This window comes from Salmo trutta, chromosome 32 (genome assembly GCF_901001165.1).
Source record: "Salmo trutta chromosome 32, fSalTru1.1, whole genome shotgun sequence".
NCBI lineage: Eukaryota > Metazoa > Chordata > Actinopteri > Salmoniformes > Salmonidae > Salmo > Salmo trutta.
In genome coordinates, this window is record NC_042988.1 from 23,572,745 (window position 1) to 23,599,015 (window position 26,271).

Below are 26,271 nucleotides of genomic sequence, written 5' to 3' on the forward strand. Positions count from 1 at the left end.
TCTCTCTCTCTCTCTCTCTCTCTGAGGTTTCCTTCACATTGGTGTCACCTTGAGAGCTGCAGTATTAAAAACTCTCTCTGTCAACAATCAATACAATTTGTCTGGCCCTTTATCCCTCTTTTGTCGGTGCAAATGAAGCTGATTGATGAGAAAGAGCCCCTCTGCCCTCTCCCAGGTAATGTAGAGTAACTGGCCATTTTAATATCTCCAGGGTTAACGTGAGCCGGATTGGAGGGATGGAGGGAGGAGGGGGAGGTGTGAGAAGGGGGACAAAAGAGCAGGGTCAACTTCCAGGACAACTTCATATTTAATCACCACGCCACCTGTAACTACACCACACTACTCCCTCTGCTCCAAGGACAGGGAGAGGAGGAGGATGAAGGGATGGAGAGAGAGAAAGAAGGGGAAAGGGAGAGAGAGAGTGGGAGAGGGTAAGAGAGGGAGTGAGAGAGAGAGACAGAGACAGAGACAGAGACAGAGAGAGACAGACAGAGAGACAGAGAGAGAGAGATGAAGAAAGAGATACAGCATTTCAAATAATAATGGCATAAAACACAAATTACATTTCCGACTAGTAATACATAACTCCACAACCACATACAGTATCAATACAGTCTTGATGAACATCCATCCTCAGTACCCTACAGGGCCTCCTCAGCCTCTCCTGTCTCCAGTCTTACTGTAGTTACTGTTGTGGGCCCAGTGGAGGGTGAGTGAGTGATGGTGACCCAGCCAGCCGTGGCCACCACTTGGCCCAGTCCTCCTCAGCTGTCGGCCTGCTGCTGCTACTGCCATCTCCCAGGGTGCCTGTGGGCTCACCGTGGCTCTCCTCTCCCCTACCGTGCATGGAGGGGATTGGAGGCTGTGTGATGTGTGATGTGGCGCGTTAGGGCATGGGGGAAGGATGAGAGGGGAAGGGAGGGAGGTGGGCAGCAGGTAGGCAGGGAAGGCAGTTGGACCGCCAGGAGCCCCGGGTCCCCGCGGAGGTGCAGGCGGCAGAGTTCAGCACGCAGCCACCCAGCCCTGGCGACGGCGTCAGCATTTTGGGGAGAAGCTGGGGAAAGTGCTGAGGTGGCAGCTGCGCAGAGAGGCAAGGTGAAGTAGTGAAAAAGTGGTGGAAAAAATGTAACCAGCCTGATGAAAGTTTAAGTGTGCATGTTAAACAGGAGAGAGAGAATATGAGGAGAGGGAGGATGGGGGAGTGAGAGAGGAGGGAGGATGGGGGAGTGAGAGAGGAGGGAGGATGGGGGAGTGAGAGAGGAGGGAGGCATAAGGAAGAAGGAAGGAAGGATGGGCAAGGGTGATCTGAGGAGGTTGAAGTATTTCCTCTATGCTCTATAGACCTCAGCACGACATTCAGTCTCACCTGTGGGTTCCATCCTCAACACCTTAATGCTCCTCAGTACCTCAACCCTTCAGTTCTAGCTCTGTCATCAGTACCTCAAGCCTTCAGTTCTAGCTCTGTCATCAGTACCTCAAGCCTTCAGTTCTAGCTCTGTCATCAGTACCTTAACCCTTCAGTTCTAGCTCTGTCATCAGTACCTCAAGCCTTCAGTTCTAGCTCTGTCATCACTACCTCAACCCTTCAGTTCTAGCTCTGTCATCAGTACCTCAACCCTTCAGTTCTACCTCTGTCATCAGTACCTCAAGCCTTCAGTTCTAGCTCTGTCATCACTACCTCAACCCTTCAGTTCTAGCTCTGTCATCAGTACCTCAACCCTTCAGTTCTAGTTCTGTCATCAGTACCTCAACCCTTCAGTTCTAGCTCTGTCATCAGTACCTCAACCCTTCAGTTCTAGCTCTGTCATCAGTACCTCAACCCTTCAGTTCTAGCTCTGTCATCAGTACCTCAAGCCTTCAGTTCTAGCTCTGTCATCAGTACCTTAACCCTTCAGTTCTAGCTCTGTCATCAGTACCTCAAGCCTTCAGTTCTAGCTCTGTCATCACTACCTCAACCCTTCAGTTCTAGCTCTGTCATCAGTACCTCAACCCTTCAGTTCTACCTCTGTCATCAGTACCTCAAGCCTTCAGTTCTAGCTCTGTCATCACTACCTCAACCCTTCAGTTCTAGCTCTGTCATCAGTACCTCAACCCTTCAGTTCTAGTTCTGTCATCAGTACCTCAACCCTTCAGTTCTAGCTCTGTCATCAGTACCTCAACCCTTCAGTTCTAGCTCTGTCATCAGTACCTCAACCCTTCAGTTCTAGCTCTGTCATCAGTACCTCAACCCTTCAGTTCTACCTCTGTCATCAGTACCTCAACCCTTCAGTTATAGCTCTGTAATCAGTACCTCAACCCTTCAGTTATAGCTCTGTCATCAGTACCTCAACCCTTCAGTTCTAGCTTTGTCATCAGTACCTCAACCCTTCAGTTCTAGCTCTGTCATCACTACCTCAACCCTTCAGTTCTAGTTCTGTCATCAGTACCTCAACCCTTCAGTTCTACCTCTGTCATCAGAACCTCAAACCTTCAGTTCTAGCTCTGTCATCAGTACCTCAACTCTTCAGTTCTAGCTCTGTCATCAGTACCTCAACCCTTCAGTTATAGCTCTGTCATCAGAACCTCAACCCTTCAGTTCTAGCTCTGTCATCAGTACCTCAACTCTTCAGTTATAGCTCTGTCATCAGTACCTCAACCCTTCAGTTCTAGTTCTGTCATCAGTACCTCAATTCTTCAGTTCTAGCTCTGTCATCAGTACCTCAACCCTTCAGTTCTAGCTCTGTCATCAGTACCTCAACCCTTCAGTTCTAGCTCTGTCATCAGTACCTCAACCATTCAGTTATAGCTCTGTCATCAGTACCTGAACTCTTCAGTTCTAGCTCTGTCATCAGTACCTCAACCCTTCAGTTCTAGCTCTGTGATCAGTACCTCAACCCTTCAGTTCTACCTCTGTCATCAGTACCTCAACCCTTCAGTTCTAGCTCTGTCATCAGTAACTCAACCCTTCAGTTCTAGCTCTGTCATCAGTACCTCAACCCTTCAGTTCTAGCTCTGTCATCAGTACCTCAACCCTTCAGTTCTAGCTCTGTCATCAGTACCTCAACCCTTCAGTTCTAGCTCTGTCATCAGTACCTCAACCCTTCAGTTCTAGCTCTGTCATCAGTACCTCAACCCTTCAGTTCTAGCTCTGTCATCAGTACCTCAACCCTTCAGTTCTACCTCTGTCATCAGTACCTCAACCCTTCAGTTCTACCTCTGTCATCAGTACCTCAACCCTTCAGTTCTACCTCTGTCATCAGTACCTCAACCCTTCAGTTCTAGCTCTGTCATCAGTACCTCAACCCTTCAGTTCTAGCTCTGTCATCAGTACCTCAACCCTTCAGTTCTACCTCTGTCATCAGTACCTCAACCCTTCAGTTCTACCTCTGTCATCAGTACCTCAACCCTTCAGTTCTAGCTCTGTCATCAGTACCTCAACCCTTCAGTTATTTCCCTGTCATCAGTACCTCAACCCTTTAGTTCTTGCTCTGTCATCAGTACCTCAACCCTTCAGTTCTAGCTCTGTCATCAGTACCTCAACCCTTCAGTTCTAGCTCTGTCATCAGAACCTCAACCCTTCAGTTCTAGCTCTGTCATCAGTACCTTAACCCTTCAGTTCTAGCTCTGTCATCAGTACCTCAACCCTTCAGTTCTAGCTCTGTCATCAGTACCTCAACCCTTCAGTTCTAGCTCTGTCATCAGTACCTCAACCCTTCAGTTATAGCTCTGTCATCAGTACCTCAACTCTTCAGTTCTCGCTCTGTCATCAGTACCTCAACCCTTCAGTTCTAGCTCTGTCATCAGTACCTCAACCCTTCAGTTCTAGCTCTGTGATCAGTACCCCAACCCTTCAGTTCTACCTCTGTCATCAGTACCTCAACCCTTCAGTTCTAGCTCTGTCATCAGTACCTCAACCCTTCAGTTCTAGCTCTGTCATCAGTACCTCAACCCTTCAGTTCTTGCTCTGTCATCAGTACCTCAACCCTTCAGTTCTAGCTCTGTCATCAGAACCTCAACCCTTCAGTTCTAGCTCTGTCATCAGTACCTCAACCCTTCAGTTCTAGCTCTGTCATCAGTACCTCAACCCTTCAGTTCTAGCTCTGTCATCAGTACCTCAACCCTTCAGTTATTTCCCTGTCATCAGAACCTCAACCCTTCAGTTATTTCCCTGTCATCAGAACCTCAACCCTTCAGTTATTTCCCTGTCATCAGTACCTTAACCCTTCAGTTCTTTCTCTGTCATCAGAACCTCAACCCTTCAGTTATTTCCCTGTCATCAGTACCTCAACCCTTCAGTTCTTGCTCTGTCATCCGTACCAGTATCAGCCAAGGACGTGAGCTTGGTTTGAAGAGCATCGCCCCCCAGGCTAGGCCCCTGGAGCTCTGGTGGAGTTAATGTCATTTGCACTACATGACATGGCGTAATGCAACGCTCCAATCTGGGGAGCTGTGTGTGCTAACTGAGTGTTGTGTTGTGCTGTGTGTAGTCAGGTGGCGTGATTACATAACGTTGGGTAACAGAGGCTCACTGAGGAGATACACTCACTGGCTGGTGTTGATCAAGACTTTCACAGCGCTGATGCAGTGTTGATTATGATGTGGCTCAGATAGGGAGCCACATCTCTCTTCTCTCGCCCTCATTTGTCACTGTTCTCTGCTCTTATTCTTCCTCTCCTATCTCTCTCTCTATATTTACCATTTTATTAATCCTATCTCTCTCTTCTTCTCTATCCCTATATAACCCCCCTGTCCCCCCTCTCTTTTATTTTCCTCCCCTCATGTCCTCTATCTGTTCTCAGGTGCGGTACGAGCTTCCAGCATCTTCCCCATCCTCAGTGTCATCCTGCTCTTCATGGGAGGCCTGTGTATAGCTGCCAGCGAGTTCTACAAGTCACGCCACAACATCATCCTCAGCGCAGGGATCTTCTTTGTGTCTGCAGGTGAGTCTAGAGAGGAAGAGAGAGAGGAAGAGATAGAGGAAGAGAGAGAGGAAGAGAGGAAGAGAGATGGGAAGAGAGAGAGGAAGAGAGAGAGGAAGAGAAAGAGGGAAGAAAGAGAGGAAGAGAGAGAGGAAGAGAGGAAGAGAGATGGGAAGAGAGACAGGAAGAGATAGAGGAAGAGAGAGAGGAAGAGAGATGGAAAGAGAGAGAGGAAGAGAGAGTGGAAGAAAGAAAGGAAGAGAGAGAGAGGAAGAGAGAGAGGAAGAGAGAGTGGAAGAAAGAAAGGAAGAGAGAGAGAGGACAAGAGAGAGGAAGAGAGAGGAGAAGAGAGAGGAAGAGAGGAGAGAGAGAGAGAGAGAGAGAAGAGAGGAGAAGAGAGAGGAAGAGAGAGGAGAAGAGAGAAGAGAGAGGAGAAGAGAGAGGAAGAGAGAGGAGAAGAGAGAGGAAGAGAGAGGAGAAGAGAGGGGAAGAGAGAGAGGAAGGGGTGTGTATCTAGGGCAGGTAGAGGAAGAGAGGAAGGAAGACTGGGAAAAAGAAAGAGAGAAACTATGGTGGAGAGGGATAGTAGGGGTTAAATTAGGGAGACTAGCTTTAAATGAGTTGGTTTCATTGATACAAAGTGTACACAAATGCAAATGTTTTCAGTCACTACTTTTTAGTCACTAACATGCAATGTTATTATGGTTCACTTACATAGAACAGTTGTACAGATGGATGTAAATCCAGCAAAGAAGAGACTGTTGACTAATCCGGCTAAGGTGCAGTGCACAAGCAGTCTATCGCTCTCTGCTGGTCATCCCCAGTACTGCAACTCCTCAGTCAGCTCAGCCTCCACTCAGCAGCAGCCACAAGTCACACACTCCATTCTTCCCTCTTTATCCACTTATTTTCTCCTGATCTGGGTGCTGGGCTAGAAGCTACCCATTGGGATTCAACTCTAAAAATATGGTGTCCCTGACATACTTTCCCAATGATCCATCATCCCAGCTCTACTGTGTCACACACTTCTCTCTCCCCGTGACAAACGCTACAGTCAAAGTAGATATATATACACTGAGTGTACAAAACTTTAGACCTCAACATCAGAACAGCCTCAATTTGACGGGGAATGGACTCTACAAGATGTCGAAAGTGTTCTACAGGAATTCTGGCCCATGTTCCCACAGTTCTGTCAAGTTGGCTGGTCCCTTGGGTGATGGACCATTCTTTATACACACAGGAAACTGTTGAGTGTGAAAAATCCAACAGCGTTGTAGCTCATGAAACTCTCAAACCGGTGTGCCTGGCACCTACTACCGTACCCCATTCAAAGGCACTTCAATATTTTGTCTTGCCCATTCACCCTCTGAATGGCACACATACACAATCCATGTCTCAACTGTCTCATGGCTTAAAAATACTTCTGTAAACTGACTCCTCCCCTTCATCTACACTGATTGAAGTGGATTTAACAAGTGACATCAATAAGGGATCATAGCTTTCACCTGGATTCACCTGGTCAGTCTGTGTCATGGAAAGAGCAGGTGTTCCTAATGTTTTGTACACTCAGTGTATATGAGTATATGATTATTATCCCTATCATAGGTTGTGATCCCTATGTGAATCAGATGTGTGGTCATGTTATGTGCTGTCCCAACTGATCTGTCTCTGGATCTCAGTCTTTGTTCTTAAACACTATTAGGGCAGAGGCTCTGGCTTGGGTCATATTTCTGGGTCGTATTCAGTCATATTTTTAAAACAGTGAGAAGTTCAGTATGTATGTACATTATCCTTTGGTGAATCCGTGGCACTTGTCTCAAAAGGTTTGTCTTGGTAATGGCGTATTCACTGTGGTGGATAGATGCAATCAGTTGTAGAACAGGTTCATGGAGGACTACTGCATATGTGGTTTGCCTAGAAAAGGTAAATGTCCTGTCTTAACCGATTGCATTATTCCTCTGTTCTCTCATCCCGCCCCTCCAACTCCCCAACCCTCCACCCCCCACTCCCTCAGGCCTGAGTAACATCATCGGGATCATCGTGTACATATCAGCCAACGCAGGGGACCCCTCTAAGAGCGACTCGAAGAAGAACAGCTACTCCTACGGCTGGTCCTTCTACTTCGGAGCCCTGTCCTTCATAATGGCCGAGATGGTGGGCGTCCTGGCAGCTCACATGTTCATCGACCGCCATCGGCAGCTCCGGGCAGGGGCCAGGGCTGCCGACTACCTCCAGGCCTCGGCCATCACACGCATCCCATCCTACCGTTACCGCTACCGGCACCGCTCGCGCTCCTCCTCCCGGTCCACAGACCCCTCGCACTCCCGCGACACCTCGCCTGTGGGCCTCAAGGGCTTCAGCGCGCTACCCTCTACAGAGATCTCCATGTACACGCTGCCTCGGGACACCCTGAAGGCCGGGGGCACGCCGACCGCCACCTACAACTCGGAGAGGGACCATACCTTCCTGCAGGTCCACAACTGTATTCAGAAGGAAAAAGACTCAGCCAACACCAACACAGCCAACCGCCGCACCACGCCCGTATGAGGGAGCCCTGAGAGTAGAGCCCGGGGGAGCGGAGACAGGGAGGCCCCCACCCAGGTCTCTAATATACCATAGGCCAGGATGAGTTTCCATGTTTATAGAGATTGATGATTTTATTTCATTCAACTGCATGATTTTCCCATCTACCATTGTTGAGAGAGTCTAAAGGGGTTTGTTCAGTTCCTTTGGAGTAAATGGTAGTACTGGGAGAATGGGGCAGATTGTCCTTAGAGACTGAGTCATTTTTATGGGTGGGGATGGGTGATGATAGTGGGGCACTGAAAGGGAGGGTTATGATTTAAATTTGATTCTTGATTTCATAACCTTTTGTTTTGACAGTTTGGCTCCACAGTTTTGGTGGTGCAACAAGCTGCTGTACTTTCCCATCATACCACCTGCCATATGCCTCTGATTTGTTGTCATATTTATTCATTTATTTATTTTCTGCATTAAAACTGTGAATTTTTGCAGCTTGGGATTCAGTAAGAATTAGCCCAGTCTGTAAACTCTAACAAAGGTACTATATGTGTATTACTTTTATAAATAAATTATTAAGTTAATAATCAAGAGATACAGACTTTACTGAAGCAAAAAAACAAACAAGTAAACTAAACTAAGTGCTGTTGGTAACACGAGAAAAGACTCTTTTAGGATCTGCTGGAAGGATGACAGAGCCAGAGAGAAAGTACTGTAGGTACACTACACTACGGAGCTGCTGAAACATGACGAGAGACAGACGCAGACAGTCAACAGTAGAAAATAGAGATTATTTTAATAGAACCTTCTCGCCTTTTTCTGAGTCCCTGTTCGCTTTCTTTTTGGGGGGGGGGGGGGGGGGTCGTCATGGGAGTGTTGAACCCCTCAAGAGAAACCACCAACAACAACAATGGGGTCAAAGTTCACACCAAGAAAAAAAGACTCCAAACACGACTTCTCGAAGAAAAAGGAAGGAGGAGAGGGGGAGGAAAAGAAGAGGATGCCAAATACAAATATAAATACTTGCGTAAAAGGCAAGCAACAAGATAAATATGAAATAGTACAAGAGAAGCTAAGTGAATTACATTTTCTGAAATTAAATGCATGCTATAAAATTACAGCAAATCTGCTCTTGAGAAACTTAAGTTTTAAAGGATAATGATAATTAGAAGGGGAAAAAAGTGATGACGCCAACGTTTAAACTAGTAATGTTTCATGAGTATTTTTTCTCTTATGTTTTTTTATTTACTTCATTTTATCTTATGCTTTTGTGAAAGAAACCAAACAATCTACATTGAACAAAAACAGATTTTTTTAAATGGTTTGGTTTAATTCTTTATATAAATATATATATGTATGTATTTTATTTTTCAAATTCACACAGCCTTAGTCATTTCTTTGTTTCTTTTGATTTTCAATGTGTTGTTGAAATTGAAAATGAAATCTTTAAAGGTGCCAAAACCGAATTATCCTTTACTTGGATGCATCAAGTCCTGATGAATAAAATACCAATCCTAGGAGAACAAATCAGCCTGTTTCACTGTGTCTCTAACCTACTGTATCCTTACACTTTAACACCCTTGTTCTATGTTTCTGATACACTCTCACACTGTCTCTCTGTGTGTCTCTACTCTCTACCATGTACTAACACTTGTGTTAACAAGCATGTTTCTGTCTTTAGGCTACAGTATGGGAGAAACCATTATTGTAAAGATAAAACAGCACATAAGACACATCACCGCGTGGTCTCTTTCTAGGACATGACATTCCTGAAAAAGGAACACAGGTTTGCAATAAAACCAGGACTCTGTAGCTGGAGCTATCCATGTAGAAATGATATACGACACCTTTCTACACGACCGCCCTAAAAGCATCCCTTTCAGGACCTGATGCACCCGTTTTTCTCTGCAATGAGGTGAGCGTGTGTGTGTGTGGCAAGCGTGAACGTGTGTGTGTTTATGTGAGCACACGTGAGTGTGTGAGGCAGACACGTAATAGCAGCCCTCTGAGTGGAACCAAAGGGTCTGAGGCTGTGGCAACACTGGCTGTGTTTGTGTATTTTTTATTAAGAGGGAGCAATAGAGTGGTCTCTCTGTCCAGCATGGCTCATGAAGAGGGAGTAATATAGGGGTCTCTCTATCCAGCATGGCTCATGAAGAGGGAGTAATATAGGGGTCTCTCTGTCCAGCATGGCTCATGAAGAGGGAGTAATATAGTGGTCTCTCTATCCAGCATGGCTCATGAAGAGGGAGTAATATAGTGGTCTCTCTGTCCAGCATGGTTCATGAAGAGGGAGTAATATAGTGGTCTCTCTGTCCAACATGGCTCATGAAGAGGGAGTAATATAGTGGTCTCTCTGTCCAGCATGGCTCATGAAGAGGGAGTAATATAGTGGTCTCTCTGTCCAGCATGGCTCATGAAGAGGGAGTAATATAGTGGTCTCTCTGTCCAGCATGGCTCATGAAGAGGGAGTAATATAGTGGTCTCTCTGTCCAACATGGCTCATGAAGAGGGAGTAATATAGTGGTCTCTCTGTCCAACATGGCTCATGAAGAGGGAGTAATATAGTGGTCTCTCTGTCCAACATGGCTCATGAAGAGGGAGTAATATAGTGGTCTCTCTATCCAACATGGCTCATGAAGAGGGAGTAATATAGTGGTCTCTCTATCCAGCATGGCTCATGAAGAGGGAGTAATATAGTGGTCTCACTGTCCAGCATGGCTCATGAAGAGGGAGTAATATAGTGGTCTCTCTGTCCAACATGGCTCATGAAGAGGGAGTAATATAGTGGTCTCTCTATCCAACATGGCTCATGAAGAGGGAGTAATATAGTGGTCTCTCTGTCCAACATGGCTCATGAAGAGGGAGTAATATAGTGGTCTCTCTGTCCAACATGGCTCATGAAGAGGGAGTAATATAGTGGTCTCTCTGTCCAACATGGCTCATGAAGAGGGAGTAATATAGTGGTCTCTCTGTCCAACATGGCTCATGAAGAGGGAGTAATATAGTGGTCTCTCTATCCAACATGGCTCATGAAGAGGGAGTAATATAGTGGTCTCTCTATCCAGCATGGCTCATGAAGAGGGAGTAATATAGTGGTCTCTCTGTCCAGCATGGAACATGAAGAGGGAGTAATATAGTGGTCTCTCTGTCCAACATGGCTCATGAAGAGGGAGTAATATAGTGGTCTCTCTGTCCAGCATGGCTCATGAAGAGGGAGTAATATAGTGGTCTCTCTATCCAGCATGGCTCATGAAGAGGGAGTAATATAGGGGTCTCTCTGTCCAGCATGGCTCATGAAGAGGGAGTAATATAGTGGTCTCTCTGTCCAGCATGGCTCATGAAGAGGGAGTAATATAGGGGTCTCTCTATCCAGCATGGCTCATGAAGAGGGAGTAATATAGTGGTCTCTCTATCCAGCATGGTTCATGAAGAGGGAGTAATATAGTGGTCTCTCTGTCCAGCATGGTTCATGAAGAGGGAGCAATATAGTGGTCTCTCTGTCCAGCATGGCTCATGAAGAGGGAGTAATATAGTGGTCTCTCTGTCCAGCATGGCTCATGAAGAGGGAGTAATATAGGGGTCTCTCTGTCCAGCATGGCTCATGAAGAGGGAGTAATATAGTGGTCTCTCTGTCCAGCATGGCTCATGAAGAGGGAGTAATATAGTGGTCTCTCTGTCCAGCATGGCTCATGAAGAGGGAGTAATATAGGGGTCTCTCTGTCCAGCATGGCTCATGAAGAGGGAGTAATATAGTGGTCTCTCTATCCAGCATGGCTCATGAAGAGGGAGTAATATAGGGGTCTCTCTGTTCAGCATGGCTCATGAAGAGGGAGTAATATAGTGGTCTCTCTATCCAGCATGGCTCATGAAGAGGGAGTAATATAGTGGTCTCTCTGTCCAGCATGGCTCATGAAGAGGGAGTAATATAGTGGTCTCTCTGTCCAGCATGGCTCATGAAGAGGGAGTAATATAGTGGTCTCTCTATCCAGCATGGCTCATGAAGAGGGAGTAATATAGTGGTCTCTCTATCCAGCATGGCTCATGAAGAGGGAGCAATATAGGGGTCTCTCTGTCCAGCATGGAACATGAAGAGGGAGTAATATAGTGGTCTCTCTGTCCAGCATGGCTCATGAAGAGGGAGTAATATAGTGGTCTCTCTATCCAGCATGGCTCATGAAGAGGGAGTAATATAGTGGTCTCTCTGTCCAGCATGGCTCATGAAGAGGGAGTAATATAGTGGTCTCTCTGTCCAGCATGGCTCATGAAGAGGGAGTAATATAGTGGTCTCTCTGTCCAGCATGGCTCATGAAGAGGGAGTAATATAGTGGTCTCTCTGTCCAGCATGGCTCATGAAGAGGGAGTAATATAGGGGTCTCTCTGTCCAGCATGGCTCATGAAGAGGGAGTAATATAGTGGTCTCTCTGTCCAGCATGGCTCATGAAGAGGGAGTAATATAGTGGTCTCTCTGTCCAGCATGGCTCATGAAGAGGGAGTAATATAGTGGTCTCTCTGTCCAGCATGGCTCATGAAGAGGGAGTAATATAGGGGTCTCTCTGTCCAGCATGGCTCATGAAGAGGGAGTAATATAGTGGTCTCTCTATCCAGCATGGCTCATGAAGAGGGAGTAATATAGTGGTCTCTCTGTCCAGCATGGCTCATGAAGAGGGAGTAATATAGTGGTCTCTCTATCCAGCATGGCTCATGAAATGGGTCTCCAGGAGAGCCAATGAAGAGTATGGGATCAGGTCCTGCACAGGCCAGTCAAAGCCCTTCTCTGTCCCATTAGTCCCTGATGCAGGACAGCAGAGTCCCTGCCCAATTTATTTTTTATTATTGTATTTTACTACTAGCACTAACTTTGCTGATAACTTCAAGGGATCCTATTATGGTCTCTGTGCAGTGTGGGAGCAATGAGCCATCTGCAATCTATTTGGGCTCCAACTCCATTCAAATTAAAGGGCCAGCAGGTTGATGGGAAAAAGAAAAAGACCCCAAACTGTTTCTATTAGACAAAGTGCTGAGATCTTGATTCACTGTATTATCTGAGTTCACTGACAAAAGATTCTCTCCATAAATGTGTCTAAGAATGTGTCCACGAAGCACTCTGAATGAATAGGGCTTTTTATGTACAGTATAGGCATTTTTATTCAGAATTCATAAGGAGCAGCCATTTTACAAGGCTGGATTACATTAAATCCTAAGTGGAGGAGAGGAGATACTGACATTACCATGAAGCCACATCGAGTCATACTAGCCGTACACACACACACACACAACAGTTTTTTATGTTTTGGGAATGGACGTTCTCCCTCTCTTTCATCTCTGTCTCTGTCCCTCCCTCTCTCACTTCCTCCATCTTGTCTGGCTGACATGCTTGTCCTTAATTTGCCTCTCCTGCACAATTTCTCATTCTCTATCCCTCTGTGACTTACACACTCACATACTATCTCCTCCCTTCTCCCACCCGTCTTCCCCCATTGACTCTTGCTATCACCATGCCTCTTCCCGCTTATATGCCCCCTCTCCTCTACGTTCTCATCTCTTTCCTCTTCCTCTCGCTCTCTCTCTGTCTCTCTATGTTCTCTCCCTCTTCTGTTGTTTTTGCTTGCTCTCTTGAATGCAGAACATCTCTCTCCCTCTATCTCTCCTTCCCTCTTCATCCATCCCTCTCTCTTTATCTCTCTCTCTCTCTCTCTGTCTTAGAATGCAGGATATGTGATGAAAGGAGGGAAGTGCTGTTGGCATCACTGAAATGTAATTGACAGCGTGGCGGTGGTGTCCGTCCATACGAGAGTCCCAGCTCACTGCGGGGGAAGATGCATTTGTGGGCCACACTCCTAATGACCTCCTTACCACTGGATTCTCTGTGGCTTCAACAGCCATCCTCTCTTCATCCCTCTATCCCCGTCTCCCATCCTGACAGTGGAGAGTTAGAGTCTGGAGTGGCTAGACGTGCCCTTGAAGAGTCAAGTCCTTTCTTGGCAGCCTGACAGAGTTGGACATTCCGTGGTGACGTCATGGAGGGTTAACTCTCCTCGCCCACCGCAGTGAGAGGAGAGCAAGGCTCCAGCTACACGGCTCACATCATAGGCTGGATTTCCCATGCTCTGTCGCTGAAGGTTACAAAGTGTCATATCTGAAATGGAGCCAAAGGAGGGAAAGATTTCTCACACTCTAATTGTTTCTCCCCTCTCCTACTGTGTGTCAATATCTGCATTTTAGCATGCAAGAAATTAGCCTCTCACTCTGAGTGTCTCCCTCTCTCTGTGTACCTCTCCCTCTATCCCTCCATTTCCTTTTCTCTCTCTCCCGGTGTTGTGATCAAAGTGCCTGGTGTGTCTCTCTGCAGTGCTGTGTGATCAGAGAAGTGTGGGGGGGGGGGGAGGGGGGGGAGATGAGGCCGGAGGAACATACTGTCCCCTTCTGGCTGGGAATACTAAGAGACCATCCTCTTCTCTGGGCTGTCTTTGTGTCTAAGTACAGCAGTCTCCAAGGTTACATAACCTCGCATCAAATCAACAATGACCTTTATCTGACTTTAGCAGCCAGTGTTCTGGGACAGAGCACCCCATGGGACCGTCAGGCACGTCACCTGAAGACTCGCCTCTTATCCCCAACGAAAAGGCCACCGCAAGAGAAGGGCTCAGTTAGGCACGGCTGGAAACTGTTCAGCTGAAGAGTGACCCCACAAGGTTAGCTGTACAAGACTGTGTGAGAGAGAGAGAGAGAGAGAGAGAGAGAGAGAGAGAGAGAGAGAGAGAGAGAGAGGAGAGAGAGAGAGAGAGAGAGAGAGAGAGAGAGAGAGAGAGAGAGAGAGAGAGAGAGAGAGAGAGAGAGAGAGAGAGAGAGAGAGAGAGAGAGAGAGAGAGAGAGAGAGAGAGAGAGAGAGATAGCCTCTTGTTTATGCTGACCAGAGAGTTGCTGACTGCGCTCACCTAGGTTATTTTTGGGTCAGGGAGAGGTGAGAGGCTACAGATAGCTAGGCATGGCTCCTCTACAGGACATATCACGAGAACAAACGAACACTGAGTTCAAAATGACAAATTCAAAAATCACTACATCGTCACAACAACCGCTATACTCAAAACAGAGGGAGGAAACAATAGTTACGTGCGCAATCTGTACTTTCACAAAAGCGTTTGAAACAGTAGTAGAAAAGAAACAGGTTCCTCATGAAGAACCAGTAGAACCACTAGACAGCATGACAGGGATTTAAAAAAAGGCAGTGGGGGAAATGGGCCATGATATCCCACCCATCCTGCACTCTGGTGGTGAGAGGCAGTACTTCATGCAGGGAGAAGGGCACTCCTGCTCCTATAAGCTTGGGGAAGAAAGGAAAGCTGTGTCCATGGGAACGGGCTTGGAATACTGATGCCACAGTGCAGGGGTGCATTGGAGCTGCAGTCTATTCTGGCAAGCTCAGGCTAAGGCCTTAGGTATTCTCATTACAGCTGTCCTCTAAATGTCTGAAGGCTATCATCAAATCTTGCCCTTTTGTCAAAACTGGGCTTACAAAGTACCCCCTGTCACTATTATTCGATTGTGAATATCTTAAAGATAATAATGCAACATTGATCAAATAGCAGCAGTGAAATAGTCTCTCATCATGTCCACATTGCGTTTGTCACTAAGCTTGTCAAAGTCCCCAGTCAGTCCTTCTGGTCCCCATAAGGGATTGTATGATTTGTGACCCACTGTCTCTAAATGTTGAAAGTAAAGAGACATTAGACTAAAATGCACCATGAACTCCTTCTTTTCCTCCACTGGTAACGGCCGTGGCCAAACTTGGAGGTGGTGTCGATGAACTTGAGGTTGATCTTCTCCGTGGCAAGATGGTTCAACTGCACCAACAGAGACTGAAAACAGAAGTTAATCAATATGACATTTTGCAACCACACATGCCTTTCACATATATAGGTGTATGATTTGTGATCCGCCATCTACTAATGAGCTTCCTTGTTTTTATTCTTCAACTGTCTTCAACAGTTCACGTTTCAGCATGTTGAAATATTGTACTGTATCGTCCCTCTATTACCTGCTGGATGAGGGACGGGGGAGTCAGGGCCTCCTTCAGACAGACAGACTCCTGACCCCATCCTCTCCATGGGACCTGATCCTGAGTGTGAGGTCCTCCCTGATGGTCTGTCTCCCTGGCTGACAGACTCCCTGCCATAGTGCCGCAGTCAGTTCCCTCGCCCTGCAGGACAACACTGACTCTCTGCCAGCCTATCTGCCAGGCCCAGGCCAGAACACCCCTCACACACCTACACACAGGCACACGAGCATGCACAAACACACACACTCACACAATGCTTGGCCCTCCTCTCTCCGGCCCAGCATGCTCCCTGGCTAGATGGCTTCAGTCCCACTACTAACAGCTGCTGCCTCAGGCCTGGGGCCCACACCCACTGCACTGGACTGGAGGTTCCACTGCTCCAGGCCCAAAGCCCCAGCCCCAAAGCCCCAGGCCCAAAGCCCCAGCCCCAAAGCTCCAGCCCCAAAGCCCCAGCCCCAAAGCCCCAGCCCAGTCCAACCCAGGACAACAACAAACAACCTTACTGCTCTGACTGGCACTACAATTACATACCAGGTTATCTGAGACAAACCTACATAACACACCAGTTTAAAAAATAATAAAACATCATTACAGTAGAAGAGCAGAGGCAGGGCCTCCCGAGTGGCACGGTGGTCTAAGGCACTGCTTCACAGTGTTGCTGTGCCACTAGAGATTCTGAGTTTGAGTCCAGGTTCTGTCGCAGCCGGCCGCGACTGGGAGACCCATGGGGCGGCACACAATTGGCCCAGCGTCGTCCAGGTTAGGCTGGCAGGGATGTCCTTGTCCCTTCACACACTAGTGACTCCTGTGGTGGGCTGGGTGCAATGCACGCTGACACGGTCACCAGGTGTGCTGTGTTTCTTCTGACACATTGGTGTGGCTGGCTTCTGGGTTAAGTGGGCATTGTGTCAAGAAGCAGTGTGGTTTGGTTGGTGTTTCAGAGGACACACAGCTCTCGACCTTTGCCTCTCCCGAGTCCGTACGGGAGTTGCAGCGACGAGACAAGACTGTAACTACAGTGCCTTGCAAAAGTATTCATCCCCCTTGGTGTTTTTTGTATTTTGTTGCATTACAACCTGGATTTTTATTTGGATTTCATGTAATGGACATACACAAAATAGTCAAAATTGGTGAAGTGAAATGAAAAAAATGACTTGTTTAAAAAAATTCTAAAAATGTTTAAACGGAAACGTGGTGCGTGCATATGTATTCACCCCCTTTGCTATGAAGCCCCTAAATAAGATCTGGTGCAACCAATTACTTCAGAAGTCACATAATTAGTTAAATAAAGTCCAGCTGTGTAAGTGTCACATTATCTCAGTATATATACAACTGTTTTGAAAGGCCCCAGAGTCTGCAACACCACTAAGCGTGGGGCACCACCAAGGAAGCGGCACCATGAAGACCAAGGAGCTCTCATAACAGGTGAGGGACAAAGTTCTGGAGAAGTACAGATCAGGGTTGGGTTATAAAAAAATATCAGAAACTTTGAACATCCCACGGAGCACCATTAAATCCATTATTAAAAAATGGAAATAATATGGCACCACAACAAACCTGCCAAGAGAGGGCCGCCCACCAAAACTCACAGACCAGGCAAGGAGGGCATTAATCAGAGAGGCAACAAAGAGACCAAAGATAACCCTGAAGGAGCTGCAAAGCTCCACAGCAGAGATTGGAGTATCTGTTCATAGGACCACTTTAAGTCGTACACTCCACAGAGTTGGGCTTTACGGAAGAGTGGCCAGAAAAAATCCCTTGCTTAAAGAAAAAAATAAGCAAACACGTTTGGTGTTCACCAAAAGACATGTGGAGACTCCACAAACATATGGAAGAAGGTACTCTGGTCAGATGAAACTAAAATTTAGCTTTTTGGCCATCAAGGAAAATGCTATGTCTGGCGCAAACCCAACACCTCTCATTACCCCAAGAATACCATACCCACAGTTAAGCCTGATGGTGGCAGCATCATGCTGTAGGGATGTTTTTCATTGGCAGGGACTGGGAAACTGGTCAGAATTGAAGAAATGATGGATGGCGCTAAATACAGGGACATTCTTGGCATTCTGGTTTCAGTCTTCCAGAGAATTGAGATTGGGATAGAGGTTCACCTTCCAGCAGGACAATGACCCTAAGCATACTGCTAAAGCAACACTTGAGGGGTTTAAGGGGAAACATGTAAATGTCTTGGAATGGCCTAGTCAAAGCCCAGACCTCAATCCAATTGAGAATCTGTGGTATGACTTAAAGATTGCAGTACACCAGCGGAACCCATCCAACTTGAAGGAGCTGGAGCAGTTTTGCCTTGAAGAACGGGCAAACATCCCAGTGGCTAGATGTGCCAAGCTGATAGAGACATACCCCAAGAGACTTGCAGCTGTAATTGCTGCAAAAGGTGGCTCTACAAAGTATTGACTTTGGGGGGGTGAATAGTTATGCTCGCTCAAGTTTTCAGTTTTTTTTTCTTATTTCTTGTTTGTTTCACATTAAAAAATATTTTGCATCTTCAGTGGTAGGCATGTTGTGTAAATCAAATGATATAAACCCACAAAAAAATCTATTTTAATTCAATGTTGTAAGGCAACAAAATAGGAAAAATGCTAAGGGGGTGAATACTTTCGCAAGCCACTGTACCAACTGGATACCACAAAATTGGGTAGAAAAAGGGGTAAAAAAAAGAATAGCAGAGGCAGAAATGTGCTGTTTCATATTTGATAAAGCCCTGAAAAGGTACTTCGGAGCAGATGGAGAGATTCTTCCAGAAAGAGGCCATTACCTGAACAGTTGACCTCACCTCCATTAGAAAGGCAGGGAGTAATTAGTTCTGTATTTTACAGTGTTACTGGCTGATTTGGAGAAAGAAGTGATATTATGTATAAGAGCGCTGTAGGTGTTGGGACTGGACGTATCTGTGCTTGTGCTGCAGTGAGGGTCAGTGCCTCTGAAGGTTATTATTACATAACACAGTCCATCTCCATGACTCTCCCTCCAGATACAATGACATACTGCTCTGCCTCTCTGTCTTTCTCACTAACAGTCATCCCAGACACTGTATCACTTCTTTCAGTGGATGCATCATGTTCATATCACATTCTTTGGGATTTGTTTCCCCTCCTTGGACCTCAACGACGAGAAATGCTTCCATTGGGGAAAGTTTTGAAAAACTGAAATGTGCTATTATGTGAACAATGCTCCAAAGACTTAAAGTAGCACTCCAGTCTCATTCTCACCTCATTGAACACCTGATTTACTTAACAAAAGTCACATCTCAATAGGTGGTCCAGGTAAGTCTGACATGGCACAAGTGGGGGTGTTCTCTATTGCTCTTCTATTGTTCCTCGAGCAAGGGGAAGGCCAATGGACTTCCCATCAAACCAACTCCTTGAATGCCCTCCTTGTAGTTTGCAGTTGTGTCTAAAAAACCCTATTTTAATCAAAACATATTTGTTTACCCTTTAGTGTGTGTACTTTACTGTCTTTATACTTGGGAAAAGTTTAAAAAAATCACTGGAGGACATCTTTAAGTTAATAGGAAATAAGGACCTTGAAAATCCTTCTGAAAATCCATTTTTTTGCAAAGGGTGCAGAATATTATGCAGAGATGTGTCTAGCGGGAGATGTGAGGGACGTCTAAATGGAGTGCGAGGCCCTCAGGGTCCTCCTCATTACCTGCTGAAGTGGAGGTGAAAGCACTTTTGAGATGAGTCAGAGTGGAAGGCTTAATTGCTGTACAGAGGTAGGTGAGCCCTGACTGAAGCCAAATATGGGTAGAACACATGGACATGCACAGAGTGTACAAAACATTAGGTACACCTGCTCTTACCATGACAGACTAACCAGGTGAAAGCTATGCTCCCTTATTGATGTAACTTGTGAAATTCACTTCAATCAGTGTAGATGAAGGGGAGGAGACGGGTTAAAGAATGATTTTTAAGCCTTGAGACAATTGAGACACGGATTGTGTATGTGTGCCATTCAGATGGTGAACGGGCACGACAAAATATTTAAGTACCTTTGAACAGGGTATGGTAGTAGGTGCCAGGCACACCAGTTTGTGTCAAGAACTGCAATGCTGCTGGGTTTTTACATGTTCAACAGTTTCCAGTGTGTATAAAGAATGGTCCACCACCCAATGGACTTCCAGCCAACTGTTGGATAAACCTGTCAATAATCAACTGACTGGCTTTCTTGATGTTTATAGTATTCTCTCTGGTATGCAATCTGGTTTCCGCTCAGGTTATGGGTGTGTCACAGCAACCTTAAAGGTCCTAAATAATGTCACCATTGCCCTTGATTCTAAGCAACGTTGTGCTGCTATTTTTATTGACTTGGACAAAGCTTTTGATACGGTAGACCATTCCATTCTTGTGGGCCGGCTAAGGACTATTGGTGTCTCTGAGGGGTCTTTGGCCTGGTTTGCTAACTACCTCTCTCAAAGAGTGCAGTGTATAAAGTCAGAACATCTGCTGTCTCAGCCACTGCCTGTCACCAAGGGAGTACCCCAAGGCTTGATCCTAGGCCCCACACTCTTCTAAATAAACAACATAGCTCAGCCAGTAGGACGCGCTCTCACAAATTTATATTCAGATGTTGTACAGCATTGTGTTAAATGCTGTACAACAAAGCTTTCTTAGTGTCCAACAAGCTTTCTCTACGCTTTACCTTGTTCTGAACATCTCCAAAACAAAGGTCATGTAGTATGGTAAGAAGAATGCTCCTCTCCCCACCAGTGTGATTACTACCTCTGAGGGTTTAGAGCTTGAGGTAGTCACCTCATACAAGTACTTGGGAGTATGGCTAGACGGTACACTGTCCTTCTCTCAGCACATATCAAAGCTGCAGGTGTATGTAGGTTAAATCTATACTTGGTTTCCTCTTTCACCCCAGCTGCCAAACTAACCCTGAATCAGATGACCAGCCTACCCATGCTAGATTACGGAGACGTAATTTACCATTCGGCCATCAGAATTGCCACCGATGCTTCTTATAGGACACTCTATACTCTGCAAACGGGCCATCTCTGTATACCTGTCGCAAGACCCACTGGTTGATGCTTATTTATAAAACCCTCTTCATCCTCCACATACAACACCTGTTTCACCAGTGACGGTGTGCTAAAGTTGCCATAAGCAGAAACATTCCTGGGTTGCTAGTCTTTTCAGTTGGCTGCAGCTAGCGACTGGAACGAGCTGCAACACTCAAACTGGGTCGTTTTATCTCCATCTCTTCATTCAAAGACTCAATCATGGACACTCTTAGTGACAGCAGCGGCTGCTTCCCGTGATGTATTGTTGTCCCTACCTTCTTGCCCTTTGTGCTGTTGTCTGTGCCCAATAATATTTGCACCATGTTGTCCTGCTGCCATGTTGTGTTGCTGCCATCTTATGTTGTCTTGGGTCTTTGTGTTTTGTCCTATATTTTTATTTTATATATTTTATCCCAGCCCATCCCCACAGGAGGCCTTTTGGTATGCTGTCATTTTAAATAAGAATTTGCTCTTAACGGACTTGCCTAGTTAAATAAAAACTAAAAACGTGACATGTGGGAAGCACAGGAGTCAACATGGGCCACGACCCAACATATTGAGGCTGTTGAGGGCAAAAGGGAGCGCAACTCAATATTAGAAAGGTGTTCTTAATGTTTTGTACACTGTATAGCCACTGTTGGCTGAATGGAAAATGACTTGCATTTAAAAAGACATGTGGCTGTATACTTTCACATTCATGTAAATCAATAATGGTCTAAAACTGACAAGGACTTTATCGTCCACAGACATAACATCACCCTGATTAGTGCACTCTGGACCGCAGTGTTCTTTCCCGTGAAAATCTGGACAGCCTGCAGCTGTGGGCCATATCACAATAGTCCAGTCACTTTCTCAAGAGGAACATGTGATGGAATAAGTGCCAGGATCTGTTACCCTGACCAAATTCCCATTAAGCACCCAAAGCACAAAAATGATTTTAGCGGAGAACATTTATACAACACGTACACCTTGCCGTGTAACTATGCAAGTTGTCATGAGATTCACAACCCATCTATTAGCCTTGTAACTGTACTAATTAACCACATCTGCTGTTTTCATTATCCACTGAGCTGTCATCTGCAGCGGTCCAATATGCTGACAGGCAGCAGTACAAGGCCACCAGTACTGCCCAAACGCATCAACACCCTTCAGCTCCAAGGTAGGCAACCGCTACACTGAACTACAGACAAGCAGCCCTTTTGAAGTCAGCTTATTTCATGAGCCATGTTGACCTTGACAAGTTCACTGCCAACAGGTGCAACCGCATAGAGCCCACGACTAGATTGCTTTAATGCACACAGATTACCCCTTCAGTGACAAATACTGAAAAGGTCTACAAATTGGTGGCAAGATGTGGAACCATTCTTGCCATGGGGGCAGATCGTCAACAGGCAGTATGCACAGCCAAAATTGGCTGTGTAATATTCATGAACATTGCCTTAAATTTAAATTGCATTATTTAACTTACGACCAAATTCATAGAAATGTGAGTTAGAGGCACTCAAAAGCACATCCAAGGGGTAGATCTGTTCTATGCATCTATTCAGTTTGAGTCTTTGTACACCAATGTCAGACAATATCACAGCGGTTTAGGAGGTACAAACAGTATCTACACGACTTTGTCACAAAAAAAAAATAAGCTAGCTGAATTTCTCCCTGAAAGCCACTGGGCGGTCAACTGTCCTACTTATCAGGACACTCAACTTAATTTGATCAAACCACACGTAGCAAATATCCATCCATTTTTTGTGTAACAAATACTCAACTTGCTGGGCTCAGTTAGGCCTCAGATTAAAGTTTGAGACAGTCCCTATACATATCATAAGAAACGAGAAAGGAGTTTTCACTTGTTTTATTATTAAACAACTCCGCAGTGCAGTATGGGGACTCATACCACCAGACAGAGCTAGAGGACACGGCATTTAGGCCGTCTCTTCCTTGGCAATGCGGTCCTTCTTGAGTGGTCCCTGTAGACAGAAAGGACAAGTAGTCAGTAACGATTCATATACAGAGTTTAATAAGCGACCTCTAGGCCATCTGTGGCTCCAGGGGTGATGTTCCCAGAGAGTGAACAGGGAACAGCAAAAAAATGATGCCGCTCCCCTGCCTCACTGAAGTTTGATCTAGCACCTGAATGGAACCCAAATTCATACCAAGAGTGAACCAGGTTACGATAAGCGCACTATGGGCATAGGGGACTGAGCTGCAATGCCGGTTGTATGCGAACTAGGGTGGGTCCACTACATAGATCCAGGGGACTTGTGAAACAGAGGGAAGACAAGGGAAGAGACAAGTGAATGTCATGGAAACTGAACGCACCATGAACGCCTTCTTTTCCTCCACTGTCTGGAAGCGGCCGTGGCCAAACTTGGAGGTGGTGTCGATGAACTTGAGGTCGATCTTCTCCGTGGCACGACGGCTCGACTGCACCAACAAAGACTGAAAACAGAAGTATTTTTAAAAAAAAGATATGTGATGCATTCCTTTAACAGGCCATACAAGGCAACAATATTTAGTGCGTTGTCCATCTGGTATGAAACAAATGTCGTAGAGTCAGTATACATCAGAACTCTACTTGCAACAAGGACAGCACACAGCCATTCGTTCAGTCGGCCCAGGGAGGGAACTACCCATATTTAATATGTACCTATTCAGGTGATCCAACTTATAAGTACCTAAATCCCAACTGACAATGCATTGGAATAAGCATGTATAAGATGGAATTGCCTCGTTCCTCACCTTGCGCAGGGTTAGCACCCTCTTCTTGACTCCAATTGTGCAGCCCTTCAGCATGACAAAGTCATTGGTCACCTCTCCGTAGTGGACGAAGCCTCCCAAAGGGGTGATGCTCTTGTTGGACAGATCGTACTCAGTGGCAGCGTTGTTCTTCACCAGCTTGCCGTCCTTGGTGTGGTAGCCCTGGCCGATCTTGTAGATCTTCTTGTTGATCTCTGTGCGGTGGTGGTAGCCCTTCTGACCAGCGCGGGCCACAGAGAAGGCCACACGGGAGGGATGCCAGGCACCGATACAGGCCACCTTACGCAGACCACGATGGGTCTTACGGGGGAGCTTCTTTGTGTGCCAACGGCTGGTGACACCTAAAGGGGGAATTTCAATGTTTAGTACCTGAGGACTTGGCATGAATAACTGAAGCTTGGTTAACTACATGGTCATTAGTGGGTTGTGGTCTCAGAAGGAAGGCAGCATGGAATGTATCCTCATGCGTGTCGGACGCCATGCCTGGCGCAGTGTTCCGTGGTCTCATCACAGACACAAAGCCCTTCGTAAGACATACCTTTGTATCCGTGACCCTTTGTGACACCGATGACGTCGATCATCTCATCCTGGGTGAAGACGTTGGTGATGGGGATAGACTGCTCCAGCTTCTCACGGGCCCAGTCCACCTTGTCAGAGATGGAGCCTCCATTGAGCTGCACCTCCATCAGGTGGGACTTCTTCTGCCTCAGGGGCAGCAGCCTCATCTGGAGGGGAGGAGAGGCAGGTGAGCCCGCTAGTCCTGGGACAAGGACTGGTATAGCTGGTACAAACACTATGTATTCAACCCAAAACTGGGTTAAAATGTGATACTAGGGACATTGTCTCAGAAGGAAGGCAGCATGGAATGTATCCTCATGCGTGTCGGACGCCATGCCTGGCGCAGTGTTCCGTGGTCTCATCACAGACAGTCAGAGGGAGATCGGATTCATTAAAACTATGGGGCATTGCAGGGAGCGTATTCTATCCTGCTCAGACTCACCTGCGTGTGGGCGATGATGCGGACGACCTGGCAGTACTTCTTCATGGAGGCGAAGTCCTTCTCCAGCTGCTTCTTGCCCTCGTCATCCTGCCACTTCTTACAGTACTTTGTGAAGGCCTTCTTCTTGGACTTGTACCTGAGAGCATGCAGCGTGACCGAGGGTAGGGGAGAAGAGGCACACGGGTTGGCACAGGTCCTTCATAACCCCAGGGGGCCAGCGGAAGAACACTGCACTCAGCTGCTCGCCCAGCCTTCACAGGGGCGAAGGGGGCAGTTACAGCTTCAGAAGGGGTTTCGGCTCATGGCGCGGTTTCTAAGAAGCTCTTTCCACCGGCCAGAGGAGCCCGGAGCTCATCAGGCCACGAGGCACCCGAGCGGAGCTGCCACCAGGGGGGGGCACCGGATGTTAAGACTCGCTCAGTAAAACACTACATGTTTTATACTCGAGCAACATCATGCTTCAAAGCGTCTATCTAAACGTAATTATACACTACATTCAACCAATAGTTAAAATATTTTTGTAAATGTCTATTATTTCTCGTGTGTAATGACTCACCAGTTCCTGTAGAAACGACGCTTGCACTCGTCACTGATGTGCTCAGCGAAGATGGTCTTGAAGGAGCGCAGGCCACGGGGGGTCTCGACATAGCCCACAACACCCACCACAACCATGGGAGGAGTCTCCACAATGGTCACAGCCTCAACCACTTCCTTCTTGTTCACCTCTGTAGGAAAATAGTAGTCAGGTATAAAGGTTTGTAATACAGGAGTTCCACAGTAGACTTAAATTGCAAAATGTCAATGCTCATTGACTGCGCTCAGTGCTCGACATTCATCAAGGGTTAGACCCAATATGTCCGCCCGTCGAGGGGATCATCATAGGCAGAAAAAAATAAGACAAACTACAGTACTGCAAGAGCGAAGCTAATATGTCTCGGGTATGTACTCAAATCCCCACAGCAATACTCACCCAGTCAATTAAACAAAACAGCATGAAGCCAAATACTCACTTGAGCCAGGTCTGTCGACTTCACGCACGATGTGAGTCATGCCAGCCTTGTAGCCAAGGAAGGCAGTCAAGTGGACAGGCTTGCTGGGGTCATCCTTGGGGAAGCTCTTCACCTTACCACGGTGACGTCTGCTCCTCTTACGGGGCAGAAAGCCCAATGATCCGTGGCGGGGAGCAGAAAATTTACGGTGGGACTGTGAAGACAACGCAATTCAGCACATTGTCCATGAGGCATACAAAACGATATGAACGCACGCCAGTCAGTATGTCACAACTCGACATTGAACAGGAACAGCACGAGGCCAACCATTCTGTCCGCCCGTCGAGGGAATCGTCTCCCATATTCAATGATTTCTACCTATTGGATGTTTAATTAATAACCGGAGTAGCAACTTCATTAAATAAATCCCAACTGACGATGTAAACAGCGTCTTGGAATAAACATGTGTAACGTTAGATGTTCGGAGGACCTCGACTAGCTACTGATGTCTGGCTAATGGGTGTCAGGCCTCATAAGGTAAAGTCCGTTAACGGTAGAAACTTAACTAGCACGTTCTCAGTTTTAAACAAGTTTGATTGTGATCTCACGTTACAAAATGTTTAATGGATTTGAGTAACGAAGCATGCTAGGCCTCAGTGTATCAGCCATTTTAAACTACCAGTATGCCAACGATTACTGCATACATTCATTCTGTAATAATCTAAGACCATGTTATTATGGTAAGGTCTAACATCATACAACTGTATTAATTACAGATAGACATACCTTACCTATTGACTTAGAGGGGGAACATATAAGGATTGCGAAGATGCAAAACGGATTGAAACGCAAGTCTCAAATAAGAAACACGAACTCACCATTTTGTCTCAGGGCCGATTGAAAGAGGCCTACGGAAAGGGGAGGTTTGGTATTTATACAAGGACGTGACCCGTCACGTGATTAACGTCGCCAACCAGCATCATGGCTCCGCCTTCCTGCTGTATAAAGGCTTACACTAGAAT

At 46.4% G+C, this 26,271-nt stretch overlaps 2 protein-coding genes and 3 non-coding genes across 5 annotated transcripts in view; 1 reads left to right on the top strand and 4 right to left on the bottom strand.

The window, feature by feature from the left end:
• Window positions 1-8,715, top strand: part of LOC115171467 (voltage-dependent calcium channel gamma-2 subunit) — a 64,376-nt gene extending 55,661 nt beyond the window's left edge. Inside the window, exons 3-4 of the mRNA XM_029728297.1 lie at window positions 4,779-4,919; window positions 6,913-8,715. Of these exons, the coding sequence (XP_029584157.1) occupies window positions 4,779-4,919; window positions 6,913-7,445 (674 nt within the window). The 3' untranslated portion in view covers window positions 7,446-8,715. The remainder of the gene's footprint in view (window positions 1-4,778; window positions 4,920-6,912) is intronic.
• A 13,625-nt stretch (window positions 8,716-22,340) lies between these two features.
• LOC115171468 (60S ribosomal protein L3) lies at window positions 22,341-26,179 on the bottom strand. The gene is made up of 8 exons (XM_029728298.1): window positions 26,128-26,179; window positions 25,271-25,463; window positions 24,817-24,985; window positions 24,261-24,396; window positions 23,799-23,985; window positions 23,243-23,601; window positions 22,823-22,942; window positions 22,341-22,470 (listed from the first exon to the last, which is right to left on the bottom strand). Exons 1-8 carry the CDS (start codon window positions 26,128-26,130, stop codon window positions 22,426-22,428), a joined length of 1,212 nt encoding a protein of 403 aa, XP_029584158.1. The 5' UTR covers window positions 26,131-26,179; the 3' UTR covers window positions 22,341-22,425.
• Window positions 22,556-22,686, bottom strand: LOC115172027 (small nucleolar RNA SNORA54). Its single transcript, XR_003871366.1, has one exon. It is a non-coding gene; the product is annotated as a small nucleolar RNA SNORA54 (small nucleolar RNA).
• Window positions 23,686-23,778, bottom strand: LOC115172033 (small nucleolar RNA U83B). Its single transcript, XR_003871371.1, has one exon. It is a non-coding gene; the product is annotated as a small nucleolar RNA U83B (small nucleolar RNA).
• LOC115172034 (small nucleolar RNA U83B) lies at window positions 24,098-24,191 on the bottom strand. Its single transcript, XR_003871372.1, has one exon. It is a non-coding gene; the product is annotated as a small nucleolar RNA U83B (small nucleolar RNA).
• Window positions 26,180-26,271: the final 92 nt, after the last annotated feature.